Source organism: Aquila chrysaetos, chromosome 16, assembly GCF_900496995.4.
Source record: "Aquila chrysaetos chrysaetos chromosome 16, bAquChr1.4, whole genome shotgun sequence".
Classification (NCBI taxonomy): Eukaryota; Metazoa; Chordata; class Aves; order Accipitriformes; family Accipitridae; genus Aquila; species Aquila chrysaetos.
This window is the reverse complement of record NC_044019.1, coordinates 5,136,495-5,151,415: the sequence shown is the minus strand read 5'-3', so window position 1 is coordinate 5,151,415 and position 14,921 is coordinate 5,136,495. Positions and strand designations below refer to the sequence as shown.

Genomic DNA, 14,921 nt, shown 5'->3' with positions numbered 1-14,921 from the left:
CTCCTCTCCGGCCGGGACAGGCGTGCGTCCCGGTGCACCCCGGTACGCGCCTCCCCCCAGCTCCTGCAATCGTGGCCCTGCCCGGCACTCTTAGCTATATTTAGCCCTTCCCCGTGCTAGTTCGCCTGCCTGGCAGGAGTTTATAACTGGCCGGGACAGCCCCACCTCCTTTCTGCTTTCTCTCCCTTCCCTTCCCTTTCTTTTCCCCTTTTTTTTCCCCCCTTTCTCTGCTCTTTTCCAGCCCAGCTGCCGCTTCGCACCCGGCCGCCCTCCCACCCCTGCCCGAACCCCCATGCCGGCAGCACCGAGCTCTGCCCGCTGCCGCCTCGGTTTTGCTCCACCGACCGCCGAAGCCCGGCGAGCCGCGAGCCGCCGGCATGGGGCCTGCTGAGGAGCTGGTCCGGATTGCCAAGAAATTGGATAAGATGGTGGCCAGGAAGAGCACGGTAAGGTGGCTGAGCCCCTTGGGACGGGTGTGCACGCGTGTGCATATTTACACATGTGTGCGTGCGTGTTTGGATGTTGCAGCGTGGCTCGGGACAGGGGAGGGAGGGAAAGGGGGGGGAGTTTTGCTTTTTAACCCCCCCGTTGCTCGCAGTCCCAGAGGACCTGAGCGGGTCCAGGTGGTGCTGAGCACCCACCGATGCCACCAGCACCCCGGGGTGCTGCCTGTGCCAGCCCAGCCCAGCCTCGCAACGTCGGAGCCGGCACCCGGGGGTATTTTATTTTAGCTCCGATTTGGGGCTCTCCTGCACCCCATTGCTCCTGGCTGTTGGGAGTTGGGGGTAAGGTGGGGGGGGGGGGTCTGTCCCAGGGGTGGTCGCTCCCAGCACCCCTTGGTGGCGTGGGACCCCAGGCAAACGTGGGCGACAGGTGCTTGGCCACCGGCCCGGCCACCAACACCCGATCGGGTCCGGGGCCGGTGCCGTAGGCTCAGCCCCGAGCAAGGGAAAACTCCCCCCAGGGGGGAGCGGGCTGGGGGACACGACCCAGCCCCAGCCCCAGCCCCAGCCCTGCCTGTCGCACGAGCGCGTGCAAGCGTGCAAACGGACGGGTGGTGGCTCCAGGGTGGCTTTGGCGATGGCGTGCTGTGGGGGGGGGAAGCCAGGATCTGGCCCTGCCACACTTTGCACCAGGTGAGGATCCATCCGGGGATCCTGGCCGTCTGGTTACGCATGGGCGAGCAGAGTTGAGCCCGGCCCTTAAAGTTAATATTTGACCGTTTCCACTGGCCTTTGCCCCGACGAAGTACAGGCTCCCCAGTGCGGGGGGAGGGGGGCAGCACCGCCGTCCCCCCAGATCCGATATTTTTTTGGGATGCCAACACTTGGAACCGAATCAGACCCCGTGGGAGCCACCCGGGCTCTGTTCCCCATCGGGAATTACGCCGGGGTCGAGGGACTGATCCTGCCCAGCCCTCCCGCTCCACAGCCCCATGCCTGCGCTCTGGGGAGGGAAACAGAGTCAGGGTCCGGCCGCAGCGTGGGGATGTCCCCCGTACCCGTCGTACCCGGAGGGCCAGATCCAGCCCCTTATGGTGGGATGGGGGTCCAGCCCGGTGCAGGGCTGTGTCCCCTGTGGAGGGGGATACCTGGGAGCTGGCGTCTGCTACTGGGGCTCTAAAAATACCATGGAGGAGGAGGAGGGCTCCGTGCCGGGGCTATGTTTAGCCCTGCGGCCGCTGCATGCCTAGGGTCGGGCTGAAACCCTGCGGGTGGGTGTCCCATGGACCCTCACACCCCTGTGTGGGGACACTCAAGTGCCCTCTGGCCGTCCCCAGCTCCTGGCAGCCCAGAGTTTCCTTATGGAGGGGTTTTCCCGAGCTTTAAGGGAAGGTCCTGCTTCCCAGCCAGGAGACGTGACCCCGTGCCAGGATGATCCAGCAGGATTTGGGTTTGGGATTTTTCTATGAGTGCATCGCTGCGGAAGGTCAGGCGTTCCCCAGGGACCGGCCCAGGGCTGCTTTGTGTCCCCTTGGCGTCCCCTCCCCGGCACTGCCTGGTGCTGGCAAGAGAAAAGGGGGGATGCAGGCTGCCTCAGCGCAGCCCCCCCCCATTTCTCTCCGGCTCCTCAAGGGCCCCCGTGGCTTCTCCCCACCCTAGGAAGGGGCTCTGGATCTGCTCAAGTCCCTCACAGGCTACACCATGACCATCCAGCTGCTCCAGGTGAGGGGGTCTGGGTGGGGGGGCAGCAGTTGCTGGCGGGGGGACACCCCATGGGGTGGCTTGTCCTGTCCCTGCCGTGCCAACCGGCACATCCCTAAGGACACATCCCTGCCGTGCATCCCCAGACCACGCGGATCGGGGTGGCCGTCAACTCGGTGCGGAAACACTGCTCGGATGAAGAGGTGGTGGCCTCGGCTAAAATCCTCATCAAGAACTGGAAGCGGCTGCTGGGTGAGCAATGCTGGGGGGAAGCAGGAACCCCCCCCAAGCCCCAACCCTCCCCGGGCCATCCCAGCACCCCAAACCCCTGATGCTGTCCAGGGGAGGTCGGGGTGGGATCAGTCCCAAGCTGGGACGTGCAGGCTCCCATGCCTCGCAGCCGCCATAACTGAGTCCTGCCAGGCAATGCACAGACTTGATGGATTTTCCAGGGCTCATTTTTGCTCTGGGATGAAGTGGTGTAAATCAGTGTGTGCCCCCCAAGGGCTGAGCATCCCCCCAGCCATCCCCCCACCCTGGGATGCAGCTCCCTAGGTGCCCTGCACTGGTTTAGGCCATGCCTCTGACACCCAAATCCTTCCCCCAGAGTCCTCCACCACCCCGAAGAAGGAGAAGGACGTGGATGGGAAGAAGGAGAAGGACACGGATGGGGAGAAGGAGAAGAAAGAGAAGGGGCTGGATTTTCCCAGCTGCCCCAACGAAGGGGCAAAGCACCCCAAGAGCTCGGCTGAGAAGCACAGGGAGAAGCACAAGGAGAGGTGGGGGCTCCTGCCCGCTGTTGGGGGGCACCAGCCACACGGCCAAGGCATCGGTGGGGCCGATACGAGAACACCCTCTGCTCGTTCCTTACGAGTTGTTGGGTTTATCCATATCTGCGGGTGCTGACAGCACAGCTGGAGAACCAAAGGGTGGTTGCCTGCAGCCACGGCAGCACCAGGGCAGCTTTCAGTGAGAGGAGGGAGAAACGGCATTTTTTTATTTTCACTTCTTTAATGCTATTTATTCCTTAGGTGAGGGCTGTTTTAATGGTGCTTGTCTGATCCTGCCCCACTCTCTCTGTCCCTAGGAAGCCCAGCAAGTCCGGCTCTCGTGCCGTCACCCCCCGGGGCCACCCTGCCGACTCCATCTCGGAGAGGTACCTGCCAAAGGGCACACCGACCCTTGTGCTGGGCTCTGCCGGGCACTGCCAGCTTGGGGGAGGCTTTGCTGGCAGCCTGGGGGCTGCTGGGGCTCGGGGATGACTTGGCCGGGGATGGGGTGCGCGGATGGGCAGGCAGGATCTGGCTCAGCAGATCATGCCAGGGGATGCTGGGACTGGGCTCGCTGAGAGCATCTCTCCCTTCCTTTGGGTTTCTGCGGTGAAGAGAGTCCGGTGATGGCCGGAGCCCCACTGCGTCCTCGAAGAAGTCACCTCTGGATGGCAAGAAAGAGAGGTGGGTGCCTGGGCTGGAGGGAGATGGGAGAGGTCAGACCCCAGCCCCTCGCCGGGCTGCGGTTGGGGGTCTGGACCCACCGCCTGGTCCCTCTTGCTGCCTTCTGACACGGGGCTCGTCCTGCCAGGAGAGACTCTGCTGACTCAAGGTCCTCCACCACCTCGGCCGTCTCCTCCTCTTCCTCCCCGCAGAAGAGACCATCAGCGGAGAGGTAAGGAGGAGGTGTCCCTGGGCAGCCTGGGGATGCTTTGGGGATCCCCTTTGGGGATGCTCAGACCATGGGACCCGCATCCAGGGTGGGTAGAGATGGCCGGGAGCCCTGATCCTGCCATGGGCACTGGGACATTCCCCATGAGGAGCAAATCCTCCCACGGGGAGATTCCTGTTGGCTTCCGAGCGCTCGCATTGATATGCTGGTGCCGGAGGTCCTGCCACCAGCCCCTGCCCCCTGCCCTGCCTGCCCCGTCTCTGGTGTCATTCCCACTGTCCCCTTCCATGCCACCCCCAGGAGAGCCTCTGTGGGCACCAGCCCCTCGCCAGCTCCCACCGGCTCTCGGAGAAACTCCAGCGACAGCAAGGAGGAAAGGTAGGAGAGACCCATCCCACTGCCACGGGACCCCCGGCAGGTCCCCTGGGGCTGTGCCAGGACCCTGGTGCCTGCCTGTCCTCCCCGTGCACCCCTGCAGAGCCAACAGCAGCAAGGCCAAGCCAGAGACGCCGCGGACCCCCACCAGCCCCCCCTTCTCGCCCAGCCCCTGCCTCCTGGCCCCCTGCTATCTCACGGGGGACTCAGTGCGGGACAAGTGCATCGAGATGCTGACGGCCGCCCTCCGCATGGATGGTGAGCGGGTCTGGGGGGTGCTGGAGGCTAAACTGGGCTGTTTCTCCTACGGGATGGCCCTAATAGGAGCAACCCTACAATAACAAGCGAGGGTCTGCGTCCTGGGGCACCTGCAGCCCTGCGACAGCAAACTCACCCTGGACTGGCAAATAAACTGCAGCTCTAGCTCGTAGCTCAGCATTCGGCTCCAAAATGAAAGAAAAGGAGGTTGGTAGGGTCTCCAATAAGGGATTGGATGGGGTCTTCATAAGGAAGTTAATTCAGGGTTCAAGTTGGGTAAAAACAGGGCTTTTTAGAGGTGGGGTGTGTGGGACAAGTTGAGTGGGAGAGGTGAGATTTTTTGGTGGGGTTTCTCAATGCACAGTGAGACCTGCCTGGTTTCATGCCTGAGTCACCCCTCGGCCTCTCTGCCCTTTAGATGACTACAAGGAGTTTGGTGTCAACTGTGAGAAGATGGCATCGGAGATCGAAGACCATATCCTTTGGGGGGGCTGGGAGTCCCCAGGCTCCGTCTGTTGGGGGACGCACACGTGGGCTCAAGAGCAGTGGTGGGGACAGGACAGAGGGTGGTGGGGACAAGGACAGAGGGTGGCGGGGACAAGGACAGAGGGTGGCAGGGACAAGGACAGGGTGACAGACGGGCTTTGCTGTCCCTGTTGCCTGCAGAGGGAGCCCAGACCTTGGTTAGAGGCTGATGCTGAGCAGAGCATCCCCATGGCACCTGCCTTAGTCCAAGGGTCTGTGTGTGCCCCCTCAAATCCCTCTGTTCAGGGACCTGCCTTCATCCCTGTGGAAATAAAACGCAAACCCAGCCAAAGTCTCTTTTTTGAGCCTGCTGTGGGTGCCCGTGTCTCTTGCCAGCCCTGGTCCTTTGCAGTGCCCGGGCTGTGCCACACTGGCAGGGATGGAGCCACCTCTGTTCACTCCCAGCTCAAGGCTTGGGGGTCTCCTGGCAGCCCCCCGAGACTGGGACCAGCACCAAGGTGGTTCCTCCTCCTGGGTATGCTTTGATTTTTGGCGCATCCCAAATTCTGGCCATGTGTGCCTGGGGCCTCGCAGGACCCCAAAGCTGCCACCTCAGCCTGTCTGCCTGCATCCATGCAGGCAGCCACCGGCTGTTTGGCCAGCCTGGGAGGAGGAGAGCGGGCTGAGTCCTCTGCACCATGAACTCACGTCCCAGCACAGGGCTTGGTGACGGTCCCTGTGCCCCGACAGCCTTTGGGCGTCACAGCAGGGAAATGCAAAGTTGTTTTCCTCCCCACATCCCAAGCTGTGCTTCATCCTACTGAACCCAAGGAGGGGGAGACCCCCCCACATGGTCCCCCAAGGAGATCGACTGCCTCCACATACACATGGGCACTGGCCCTGATGGCAATCAACACCACTGAGCCCAGAGCAGCAGCGGGGGTGCCCACAGGGCTGTCAACCCCCTACCCTGCCTCCTTGATTCCTTGACGGACCCCACATATCTTCCAGGAGCTGAAGAGCACGGACATGAAGTATCGCAACCGGGTGCGGAGCAGGATCAGCAACCTGAAGGACCCCAAGAACCCCAGCCTGCGGAGGAACGTGCTGTGCGGGGCCATCCTGCCCAGCCTCATCGCCCGCATGACCGCCGAGGTGGGGAGCAGGGTGGGGGCACAGGGCTGGCTCTTGTGGACCACGTCCATGCTGCCTCTGGGGGGTCTGAGACCCCTCCCCAGCCCCCCAGCCTCTGCTCGTGGAGGTTGTGCTGGTGCCCAAGGGCTGGCTGGGTCTTGGCTTGGTGGCATCCACACTGGGCTTGTCCCAGCATCTCCCTGTCCCACCCTGGTGCTGGGGAGCATCAGGCATAGGGAGAAAGCAAGGGGCACTGCCTGGTCCACCCAGACTCTTGCAGCCCCCCAGCCCATCGCAGAGCCGGGTGTGGGATGTCAGACTGGCAGGAGTCAGGCTTGAGGGTCCTCATTCCTCCCCCTCAACCGGCGTCCCCAAATCAGGCTCCCGGGAGCGCAGCTCCCTCCGCAGGGAGCCAGGTCTCCGCAGGCAGCAGTTTAGGTTTGAGGATGGGGTGGTTTGTTTCATCTGGTTGGGCCTGAGCCCTCCAGCAAGCTCAGTGAGCGGTCCTGGTCCTGGTCCTGGAGAGGATGGGGAGGGTGCTGGACCACTGTGGCTTGCACCCTGTGCCGGCTTGGCTGCGAGCCCCCGGGCAGAGCCGTGGCACCACTGACCCTGCCGGGCTGGTGCTGGTGGCAGGAGATGGCCAGCGATGAGCTGAAGGAGCTGAGGAACGCCATGACCCAGGAGGCCATCCGGGAGCACCAGATGGCCAAGACGGGTGGCACCGTCACCGACCTCTTCCAGTGCGGCAAGTGCAAGAAGAAGAACTGCACGTACAACCAGGTCAGCCCTGCAAAGCCCCCGGGGCTCCCCCCTGTCCCCAGGGGACCCCGATTATGGGGAATGCCGGAGGGGTTTCTGCTGATCCGGCTGCCCGCTCCGTCCTAGGTGCAGACACGCAGCGCCGACGAGCCCATGACGACATTTGTGCTGTGCAACGAATGCGGGAACCGCTGGAAGGTCCGTGCCCAGCCGGGGGGGCTCCGGGCACCCCAACCCTTCCCCAGCCCGGGGGGATAGCAGAACCCCCTGAAACCATGCCGGGGGGGGGCCTGGGTGAGGACTCACCACCCACCCTGGGCTCTGCTTCTCCTGCAGTTCTGCTGATGGTGCCCAGTGACGGGGCTGGAGGGAACGTGGTGTGAGACGGGATGCTGTGACGGCCACATCGGGCAGCCGGGATGGGGAGGGAGGGTGATGGGGCAGTGCCGGTCCCTACGCCCCGGCTCCCTGTTTCCTTGCACTGGGCTCCCTCAAATGTCCCGGGGAGCCAGGCTCCGGCAACAGGCGGGTTTGCTTGAGAAGACCCTGGTGAATTCAAGCGGTTCCTCCCTGTAAATACTTGCCCTTTGCTTGGGGTGTGCTGAGAGCCCACTGGGAACAGAGACATCTGTGGAAAGGGAGACTGGTCTGACCTGGGCAGCTTGCCCTTCCCTGGGGGAAACCTGGACTTGGATGATTTGGGGACAGGAGGGACGATACCCTGTGGATGTGGGGCTGTGCCACTGTCCCGGGGATTGGGGGTGGGAAAGGGCCAGGTTTTAACCCAAACACCTTCTTCCTCACCTAAGTGCATGCAGTGGAAGGACATGGAGGGAGACAGGGTGGCTGCAAGGTGTTCGGATGCCGGTGGGATGCCATCGTGTCACTCTGCTCTGTGACACGTGGACCATCCATCCTGGCTTGAGGGCACTGTGTCCCCAGGAAAGAAGAAGGAATGGGGGGAAAGGAGTGGGGAAAACCCATTCAGCTAGAGCAATAAAGGTGTGAACTGTCTCTGCGGCACAGACTGCTTTCTGAAGCGGGGTTGGGACCTGTGTCTCGGTTCACACTCCCCACCAGCTCGAGCCTCGTGGTTCTCCAAGAGCCCCCACTCAGCTCCAGCATGTCTTGAATCCACCATCTTGAGATGTAACGGTAGCTTGATGCTCATCCATCACCTGCCTGGTGATTAAAGACCTTTAATTAAGGCCGGAGCAGCTCCCTGGCTGGGTCTGGATGCTGAAGGCTGTCCCATGGCAAGACAGCACCTCCACCGACAGCCGGGAGGGTTTTCCAGGGAAAGGGCATCGGGGACCGGCCGAGAGATGCACCTTTGGCTACAGGAGGTGCAGGATGGAGCCTCGTGGCACCGAGCCCGTCCCTCACTGCCACCAGCCTCTCCCAGCGGCTCCGTTCAGAGGCACCGAGATGTGACGGGGACACAAGTAAGGTCACGGTGACGGCAGGTGACAGGGAATGAGGCTCCTGCTCCTGCGCCTGCGCGAGCCGATGGGCAGGAGCGGAGGAGGACGGTGGAGCTGTTGGATTAATGGATCGTTAATTTTTTTATTCTTGGGCTGAGGTGTGAATTTTTTCCCCAGGCAGCGCTCAAGGCAGTTTGCACCCAGATTTGGGTGCTAACCCCTCAGTCTCTGGGGCTCCTGGCAGCCCAGGGAAGGGTCAGACACCCCTGAGAGCGTGCTTTGGGCTGTGGTGCTCGTTAGCACGCCAAAGTGATTAATAAGCCTCCAAGGCAATTATTTACACTTGCAAAGTGCGTGTGGCTGCAATTAAGGAATATAGTGGATTGTGGGGGATGAATAAAACATCAGCGTGACCTTGTGCGGCAAGGGGAGCGCAGGACGGGCAGCACCGCGCCAGCAGCTTGCAGGAGCGGGGCTCACGTGCTGTCCCCAGGGTGCAACAGGGCACATTTGGGTGGGACAAGGCTGAAACGGGGAGATTAGGACCTATATTTTTTGCAGTGCAGTCCAGTAAAGGTGTCTGAGCAATACTGGAGGGAGCCTGGCCCCAAACACTTTGTGATGGAGCTCGTGGCATCCCCATGTGTCCATCTGTCCTGCAGGGGACATGTCCCCAGGGGAAACGTCACCCCTCCACCCTACCTCTCACCAGGTCCCCTGAGAAATCCCAGCGGAGGAAAGGGAGCAGGGAAGGCAAACCAGAGAGCTGGGCACTGCTGAAGGCTCCCCTGCCATCCATGCAAGGGCCCCCAACACCCCGGGAGGGCTTTCCCACCCGCCTGGGGCCAAAGGAGCTCCTGGCCCTGAAGGATGCTCTGGCTCTGGGGGATGCAGGATCCGGCCCCCTGCGACACAGCTGGTGCGTGTCACTGGGGCAGGGGACAGCGAGGGGCTCTCTGGCATCCAGCTGTTTCCAGGGGTTTAAATGGGCTCTGGGTGGCTCTTGGGGACAGTGCCCCGGGCTGAGCTCCACGGGGAGGGCACAAACATCCCTCTGTGTGTGTGACAAAACCCCAGTTCCCAAATTTCCAGTCCCCAAACTGGGAGGACTGACAGCATTTGGGGTCTGGCTGAGCCCCCTGCGAGATCCTGCTGTCCCCTCCCCAGCTGTCAGCCCCATAGGTGCCATGTCCCCAGGGCTTTCCCCTCTCTCCTCCGCAGGTGACGATCCCCTCCTCCCCTCCGCATCCCCCAGCCTGGCAAGGAATGAGTGCAGGCAAGAAACCCGGCAGCTGCCTGTCTTGCCAGCACTCAGCCCAGGAGCTCACTCTTGAACTTTGGGGGAAGTGGGCACTTCAATTCTGATTTTTCATCAGTCCTCAAGAGGTGTAGCCATGGCTTCAAACAGCAAATGCTAATGCTGGTTCCTTCCCCTGCCCTTCTGCTGCCTGCACAGCCTCTGCAGGCAGGGAGGCTCAGCCGAGAGCCCTCTGGAGCTCCTTTGCAGCCCTGGGTTGAACTGAGCTCTTGGGAGCGGGTGGCCCGGTTCCACCTGGGGCTGTTCATGACCTTGCAATGATGGCGAGGCCTGTACGGTCCCTGCTAGGTGTGCGGAGAGCCCGGAGGGCTCCCACGGTGGCTTTGCACCCCTCCCAGCTCCAGGTTTGGGATGCTCTGAAGCTTCAGCAGAGGCTCCTGCCTCTTCCTGCCTGTCCCTGCCTTGCCCTGCATGAGCCGCTGAATCCTCGATGTGATGGAGGTGTTATTTGTAATGTACAACCTACAACGCTTCAAACAACCCCACAGCGTACGCCCCCCCCCCCCCCAGCCAAGTCCCTGTGCCACCGCAGTGACAGGGGACAGCCACCGCTGGTGCCACCAGACTGCATCCCTTCTCCATGCCTGCCCTGAGCCGCCCCCAAGGGACACTCTGTCCCACAGATGCAGAATCCAGCACACAGACACCTGAGCATCCACGTTTTGCTTTGCAATCCCGGCTTGCCCAGACTTCAAACCCCCAGCTCGCCTGCATCGTGGGTCTTCGCCACTGCCCTTCTCCCCCGCATTTTTTCCAGCCCTGACAAAAAAAATCAGCGCTTTGCTGTTCAGCGGTTTCCTTGGCAACCTCATTTCCCCATCCTCTCGCTCAATGCTTCGCTAACCCCCCCTGGCCCCGGTTGCTGGCCCCCCCCAAGGCAGGATGGCGGGTCCCTGTCCACAGGGGTGGAGCGGGAGGTGGTGGGTCCTGACCCCCCCACCCCGGGAGGGCTGGTCTTGGGGGGACCCTCGGCCAGGGCTCGCCAAGTACCTGGGCTTCTTGGAAAGAGGATGGCGTGGCTGGTGGGGAATCGTGTTGGAATCAAACCATATTAATGCAGTTCTGGAGCTGGCCTTTACCCCTCAGTGTGGGTCCCCGTGCTCCCCCCGCCCTGGGCAGCAGGACCCACCCTTAGCACAGAGGAAAGGGTCAGGCCCCTCTGGACCCTCTCTGGGGTGATGCCATGGGCTGCATGCCTCCCCAGGAGGCTGGCGTGTTTTGGGGGCTACTTCTGGCCCATGGGAGCTGGATCTGCCAATTAAACCCAATCCTGTGTATGCCTTGGGCCGTGGCATCGCACATCAGGATGGCTGAGCGCATGTCCATCGCCAGCAAAGCCCGGTTTTCAGTCCGGGGTGAGGAATCGGGGGGCAGCGGGGGACGGCGGGGCTCACACCGACCTCTCACCAAACCCTAGGCTGGGGCATCCAGTGCGGTGCAGAGCACGCGGCGCTGGGCTCACCCGGCACCATCAGGGCTTGCAGGCGAGCCCGGGACGTGGGACATGGCAGACCCCTCGACTCAAGGATGCGCCCAAAGAGCTGCGTTTGACGCGAGTCTGACCCTCGTTACGGCTGCCCCACAATTAGCCATCAGGTCCTGACATCCCCGGAGCCACCCTGCCGGCTCGTGTGCCTTGCAGCAGCTGGAAACCCCAGTGATATTTATCTGTAACTTCGTCAGCTGTTTTGTTTTCCCTCTTGTTAAAGGTCAGGAGGCTCTGCCTGATGTTCCCGCTGCAGAGCCATGGGGATTGCCCTCTCTGGGCACCGGTGCAGAGCAGCTTGTCCAAGTGACAACCTTACTCCTTACCCCAACATCATGGGAGCCATCCATGCACCCAACTTTTAGCCTTGTGATATAATCCTGCTTCGTCCTCCTTCACTTCAGGGTTCCTTGAATTTGCGGTGGGGGAAGGAAATGTGCATCAAATGGATTAAAGTGACCCTCCACTTGCTCCAGGCTCAGGGGGACAAGCTGAAGAAGTGCCCAAAGAAAAGATTTGCCTTCAAAAACCAGAACAACATGCCAAAGGGTGCTGCAAGGGCAGAGGGAAAACCTGAGACAGCATCAGCAGCCTCTGCTCTAAAAGGTAGGGGATGCACAAGGTGAAGAACAGACCCCAAATGCCCCACCCCGGCTGCCCAAGCCCCTGTTTGCAGGGACGTCTTTTCCCCTCCCAAGGGAATATCCCCACTCCTGTAGCCAGGAGGACTCACAGATGTTATTTCCACACCTCCAGCTCCTCGCCTTGTGCTAATGATGTCCCAGCTCTTTGGGAGAGCTGGGCAGATTCCCCCCTGCCTGTCCCTGTGCAGAGGTTCTTACTTTGCAAGCTCAGCAATCAATAGGTAATTATCCACCAGGCACAGGCACTCGTTGCCTCCCCAGACCTCAAAAACCACATGCAATATTTATCTGCCCGACAGGCACAGGATCTCAGCATGACCCGCTTTGCCGTTGTTAGTAGACAGGATTTGGCTCTCCTGGGAAAAACGCCACAGCTCCGCTGGCGCAGAGCCACATCGCTCCCGCCTTCGCATCGGAGCTGCTCCGATGGGTGACATCCCCAAGGTGATGCTTGGCATTGAGGGGACCGGTGGGGGGGACAGGGGAAGGGGCCAGCCCTCCTCAGGAATTGAGTTGATTTGCTTTAAAAAGCAGGAAAACTCAGTGCTGGGGTTGTTTTGGGAGGGCAGGAATGATGCTGAGGGTGCTGAGCAGGGTGGGGGAGCCCAGAAAACTCCCCATGCCCTGGTGAGCAGGGAAAGGCACCTGCCGTGCTCCCCAATACAGGGATGCATCAGAGCATTGCTGAGCTCAGGGACGCTAGCAGCTATTCCCAAAATCCCAAAGGGGCTGCTCAGTACCCCCAAAGCCGAGCAGACCTGGCTCCAGCCTGGGACTTGATGCTAGATGAAAGCAAGAGCTATAGAGGCCCTAAATTTTTTAGGGGTACCACATCTGCTGCATCTTCTTCGAGCCTTTCAAGCGCTCAGCTGCTCTGCTGGTGGGTTTTTTTCTGGCTCTTTGTTTTAATTAAACACCAAAGCTCTGGTTTTCCTGAGTACAAGGGGCATGGGAGGGTGGGATGCGTGGGGATTTGGGACTGGATCCCGTGGGTACCGTCTGTCAAAGGATGCGGAGGTGTGGTGGGTCCCTAAATACCTGGAGGAGCTGGGCAGAGGTGTATGGGGCAATCAGAGCAGGACACCCCAGGCACTGAATAACTTACAAACATCATTAAAATAGGGGAAAAAAAAAAAAATTGCTGAGCCTCTCAGTGCTGGCTCCAGCTCCAGGCTGGGATGCAAACTGAGCAATTTCCTTTCTCCTTCATTGTTCTGTGGTGATGGGAGTGAATCAGCTGCTTCGGAGCAGCTCCGAAAACAATACGGTGATTGCCCAAGCCAGCCCCACCACCCGGCCCAGCTCTTACCAGCCCGGCTCTTACCCGGCCAAGCCAAAATACTCGGAGCAAAGCCATGGATTTGGCCTGTCTGGGTATATGGGGTTTTTTTCCCTGCAAAACAAGGGGAAAAAAAATCAGTTTGTCACCTGCGATGTTTGCAATCCATTGATGGGAAATAGTTCTGCAGTGCCCTAAATCATCCCCCAACCTCCCCCCCGGCTTTTTGATGATTAGATGCATCAAATAAGCCCAAATTGGACCCAAACCTTTGCTTCTAAAATGAAACATGCTGCATGGAAAATTACAGAATATACTTTTCCTAAAGAAAAACCCATGCCCTTTTGTTTCCTGGCTGAAGAGGTTTGCTGAGTCTGCAGAGCACTTTGATCTCAGCCTTCCTAAAATCACAGCACTTGGCAGAGACTTTTTTCCCCTGCCTTAGCTGAACAGGCAGAGGAGGAAGAACTGAGCAAAGATCCCCCATTAAAAGCAAAAAAAAAAAACCCACAAAAACCAGTCTTTCCTGACATTCAGCTGGAACCATGCATGCTCTTCCCTCTCGGGGCCAGGACAGAGGAGATGCCAGGGAAAACACCCCAAGAAATGCTATTGAACCAACCCCTGCTCCCCCAGACCACATGAATTCCCATCCCCGCACTTCCCACATCAGTAAGTCGACCTAAATATTACAGAGAAAAAAAACCCACCACATTGGCTTTTTCGTCTGACACTTATTTTTCTCCCTGCCAGGAGCTCTCAGGCACTCGGCAATTAGGAGCAGCAGATTAATCTTGAGTGATATAATGAAGTGCCATGCGGCTTGAGGAAAGGGCTGGTGAGCAGGGGCGGTTTGCTCTCTGGATTAGCATGGTTTAGGCCAGGTTTGGGTGCAGGCAGAGCACCCAGTGTGGGAGGGCGGTGGGAAAGAGGAGGGAGCTGGGGAGCTCACCTGGGTGTTCAAGGCTCATCCCCATCCCCTGGTTCTCTGCATCCCACCGCATGGACTGGGCAGGGTTTGCGCTGCAGAAGAGAAATTATCTTTGCGCATTTTCTAACCCTGATTTGCTTGTCTGCAACGTCCCCAAAGTATCTTTCCACTCACTTTGCACCATTCCAGCGTGTCCCAGCCACATGCAGCTCCTGGCCAATGATTTCCTTGAGCAAAAAATGCCCCAGGATGGCAGGCTGGGGTTGTGCCCAAGCTCTGATTCACCCCAGCCATGTCTGTGCCTCCTTTCTCCAAGGTCCCCACGAGCCCGAAAGCTGAGAGCAGCTGGCACCAAAGGCCACATTCTTCCAACGAGCTGCCTTGTCTTTCCAAAGTGAAAATATAAATAGCTCGTCCTGTAACGAAGTGATTACCCAGGAGCCGTGCCACCACTGCCAGCCGCTCTTAGCAAACCCATTACCCACAGCAGCCAATTTACTCCCAAGTCTGGCAGGGTCAGCAACCGTCAGGGAAGCAAATGCTAATTAATTACACTCTGCAAAGCAGCCTGGCCAAGCACAGCGTGCAATTAGTGAGTTAACTGCAACGGCCACTGTGCTGGGATTGTGGCTAAAGGGGTGACGGAGCTGCCGTCGGCTGCGCTGGGAAGGGACCCACTTCAGCTCTGCAGCAATAACTCAGGGTGGAGGCAATGACTTTGTGTCGGGGACATGTGTGTCACACCGCAAACACGGACATTGGCGAGGCTGTGGCACTCTGCGTGTGTACATGCAACCCTTCGGTCCCTGCATCACCCGCCTCGGTCCAGCACCCATCTCCATCACGAGCAGTTCCCTCCATCAAGGGGACGTTTGCCCTCTGCCCAGCCATTTTGCAGGTAAACATGATATTTCCTTGGGGCAGGAGAGCTGCTCCGAATATAAAAACTCCTGGTGATGGGAGATGCTGAGCCCCGGGAGGAATCATGTGCTAATGCCCTTACATTGCTGCTGCGGTGAGTCATCCAGGCCCTCCGAGA

General features: G+C 59.9%; 1 protein-coding gene across 2 annotated transcripts; it reads left to right on the top strand.

Moving 5' to 3' along the window:
* The first annotated feature begins 132 nt into the window (after positions 1-132).
* TCEA3 (transcription elongation factor A3) lies at positions 133-7,814 on the top strand. Of its 2 annotated transcripts, none has more exons than XM_030039800.2 (14): positions 133-446; positions 2,103-2,165; positions 2,291-2,396; positions 2,752-2,923; positions 3,232-3,300; positions 3,530-3,598; positions 3,726-3,809; positions 4,107-4,184; positions 4,285-4,439; positions 4,858-4,914; positions 5,905-6,059; positions 6,675-6,821; positions 6,927-6,998; positions 7,137-7,814. In XM_030039800.2, the coding sequence occupies exons 1-14, from the start codon at positions 378-380 to the stop codon at positions 7,143-7,145; spliced, it is 1,305 nt and encodes a 434-aa protein (XP_029895660.1). In that variant the 5' UTR covers positions 133-377; the 3' UTR covers positions 7,146-7,814. The 2 variants fall into 2 exon arrangements, with proteins under 2 accessions (XP_029895660.1, XP_040985279.1); XM_041129345.1 differs by having other exon boundaries at positions 135-446; positions 2,076-2,165.
* The last annotated feature ends 7,107 nt before the right edge of the window (positions 7,815-14,921 follow it).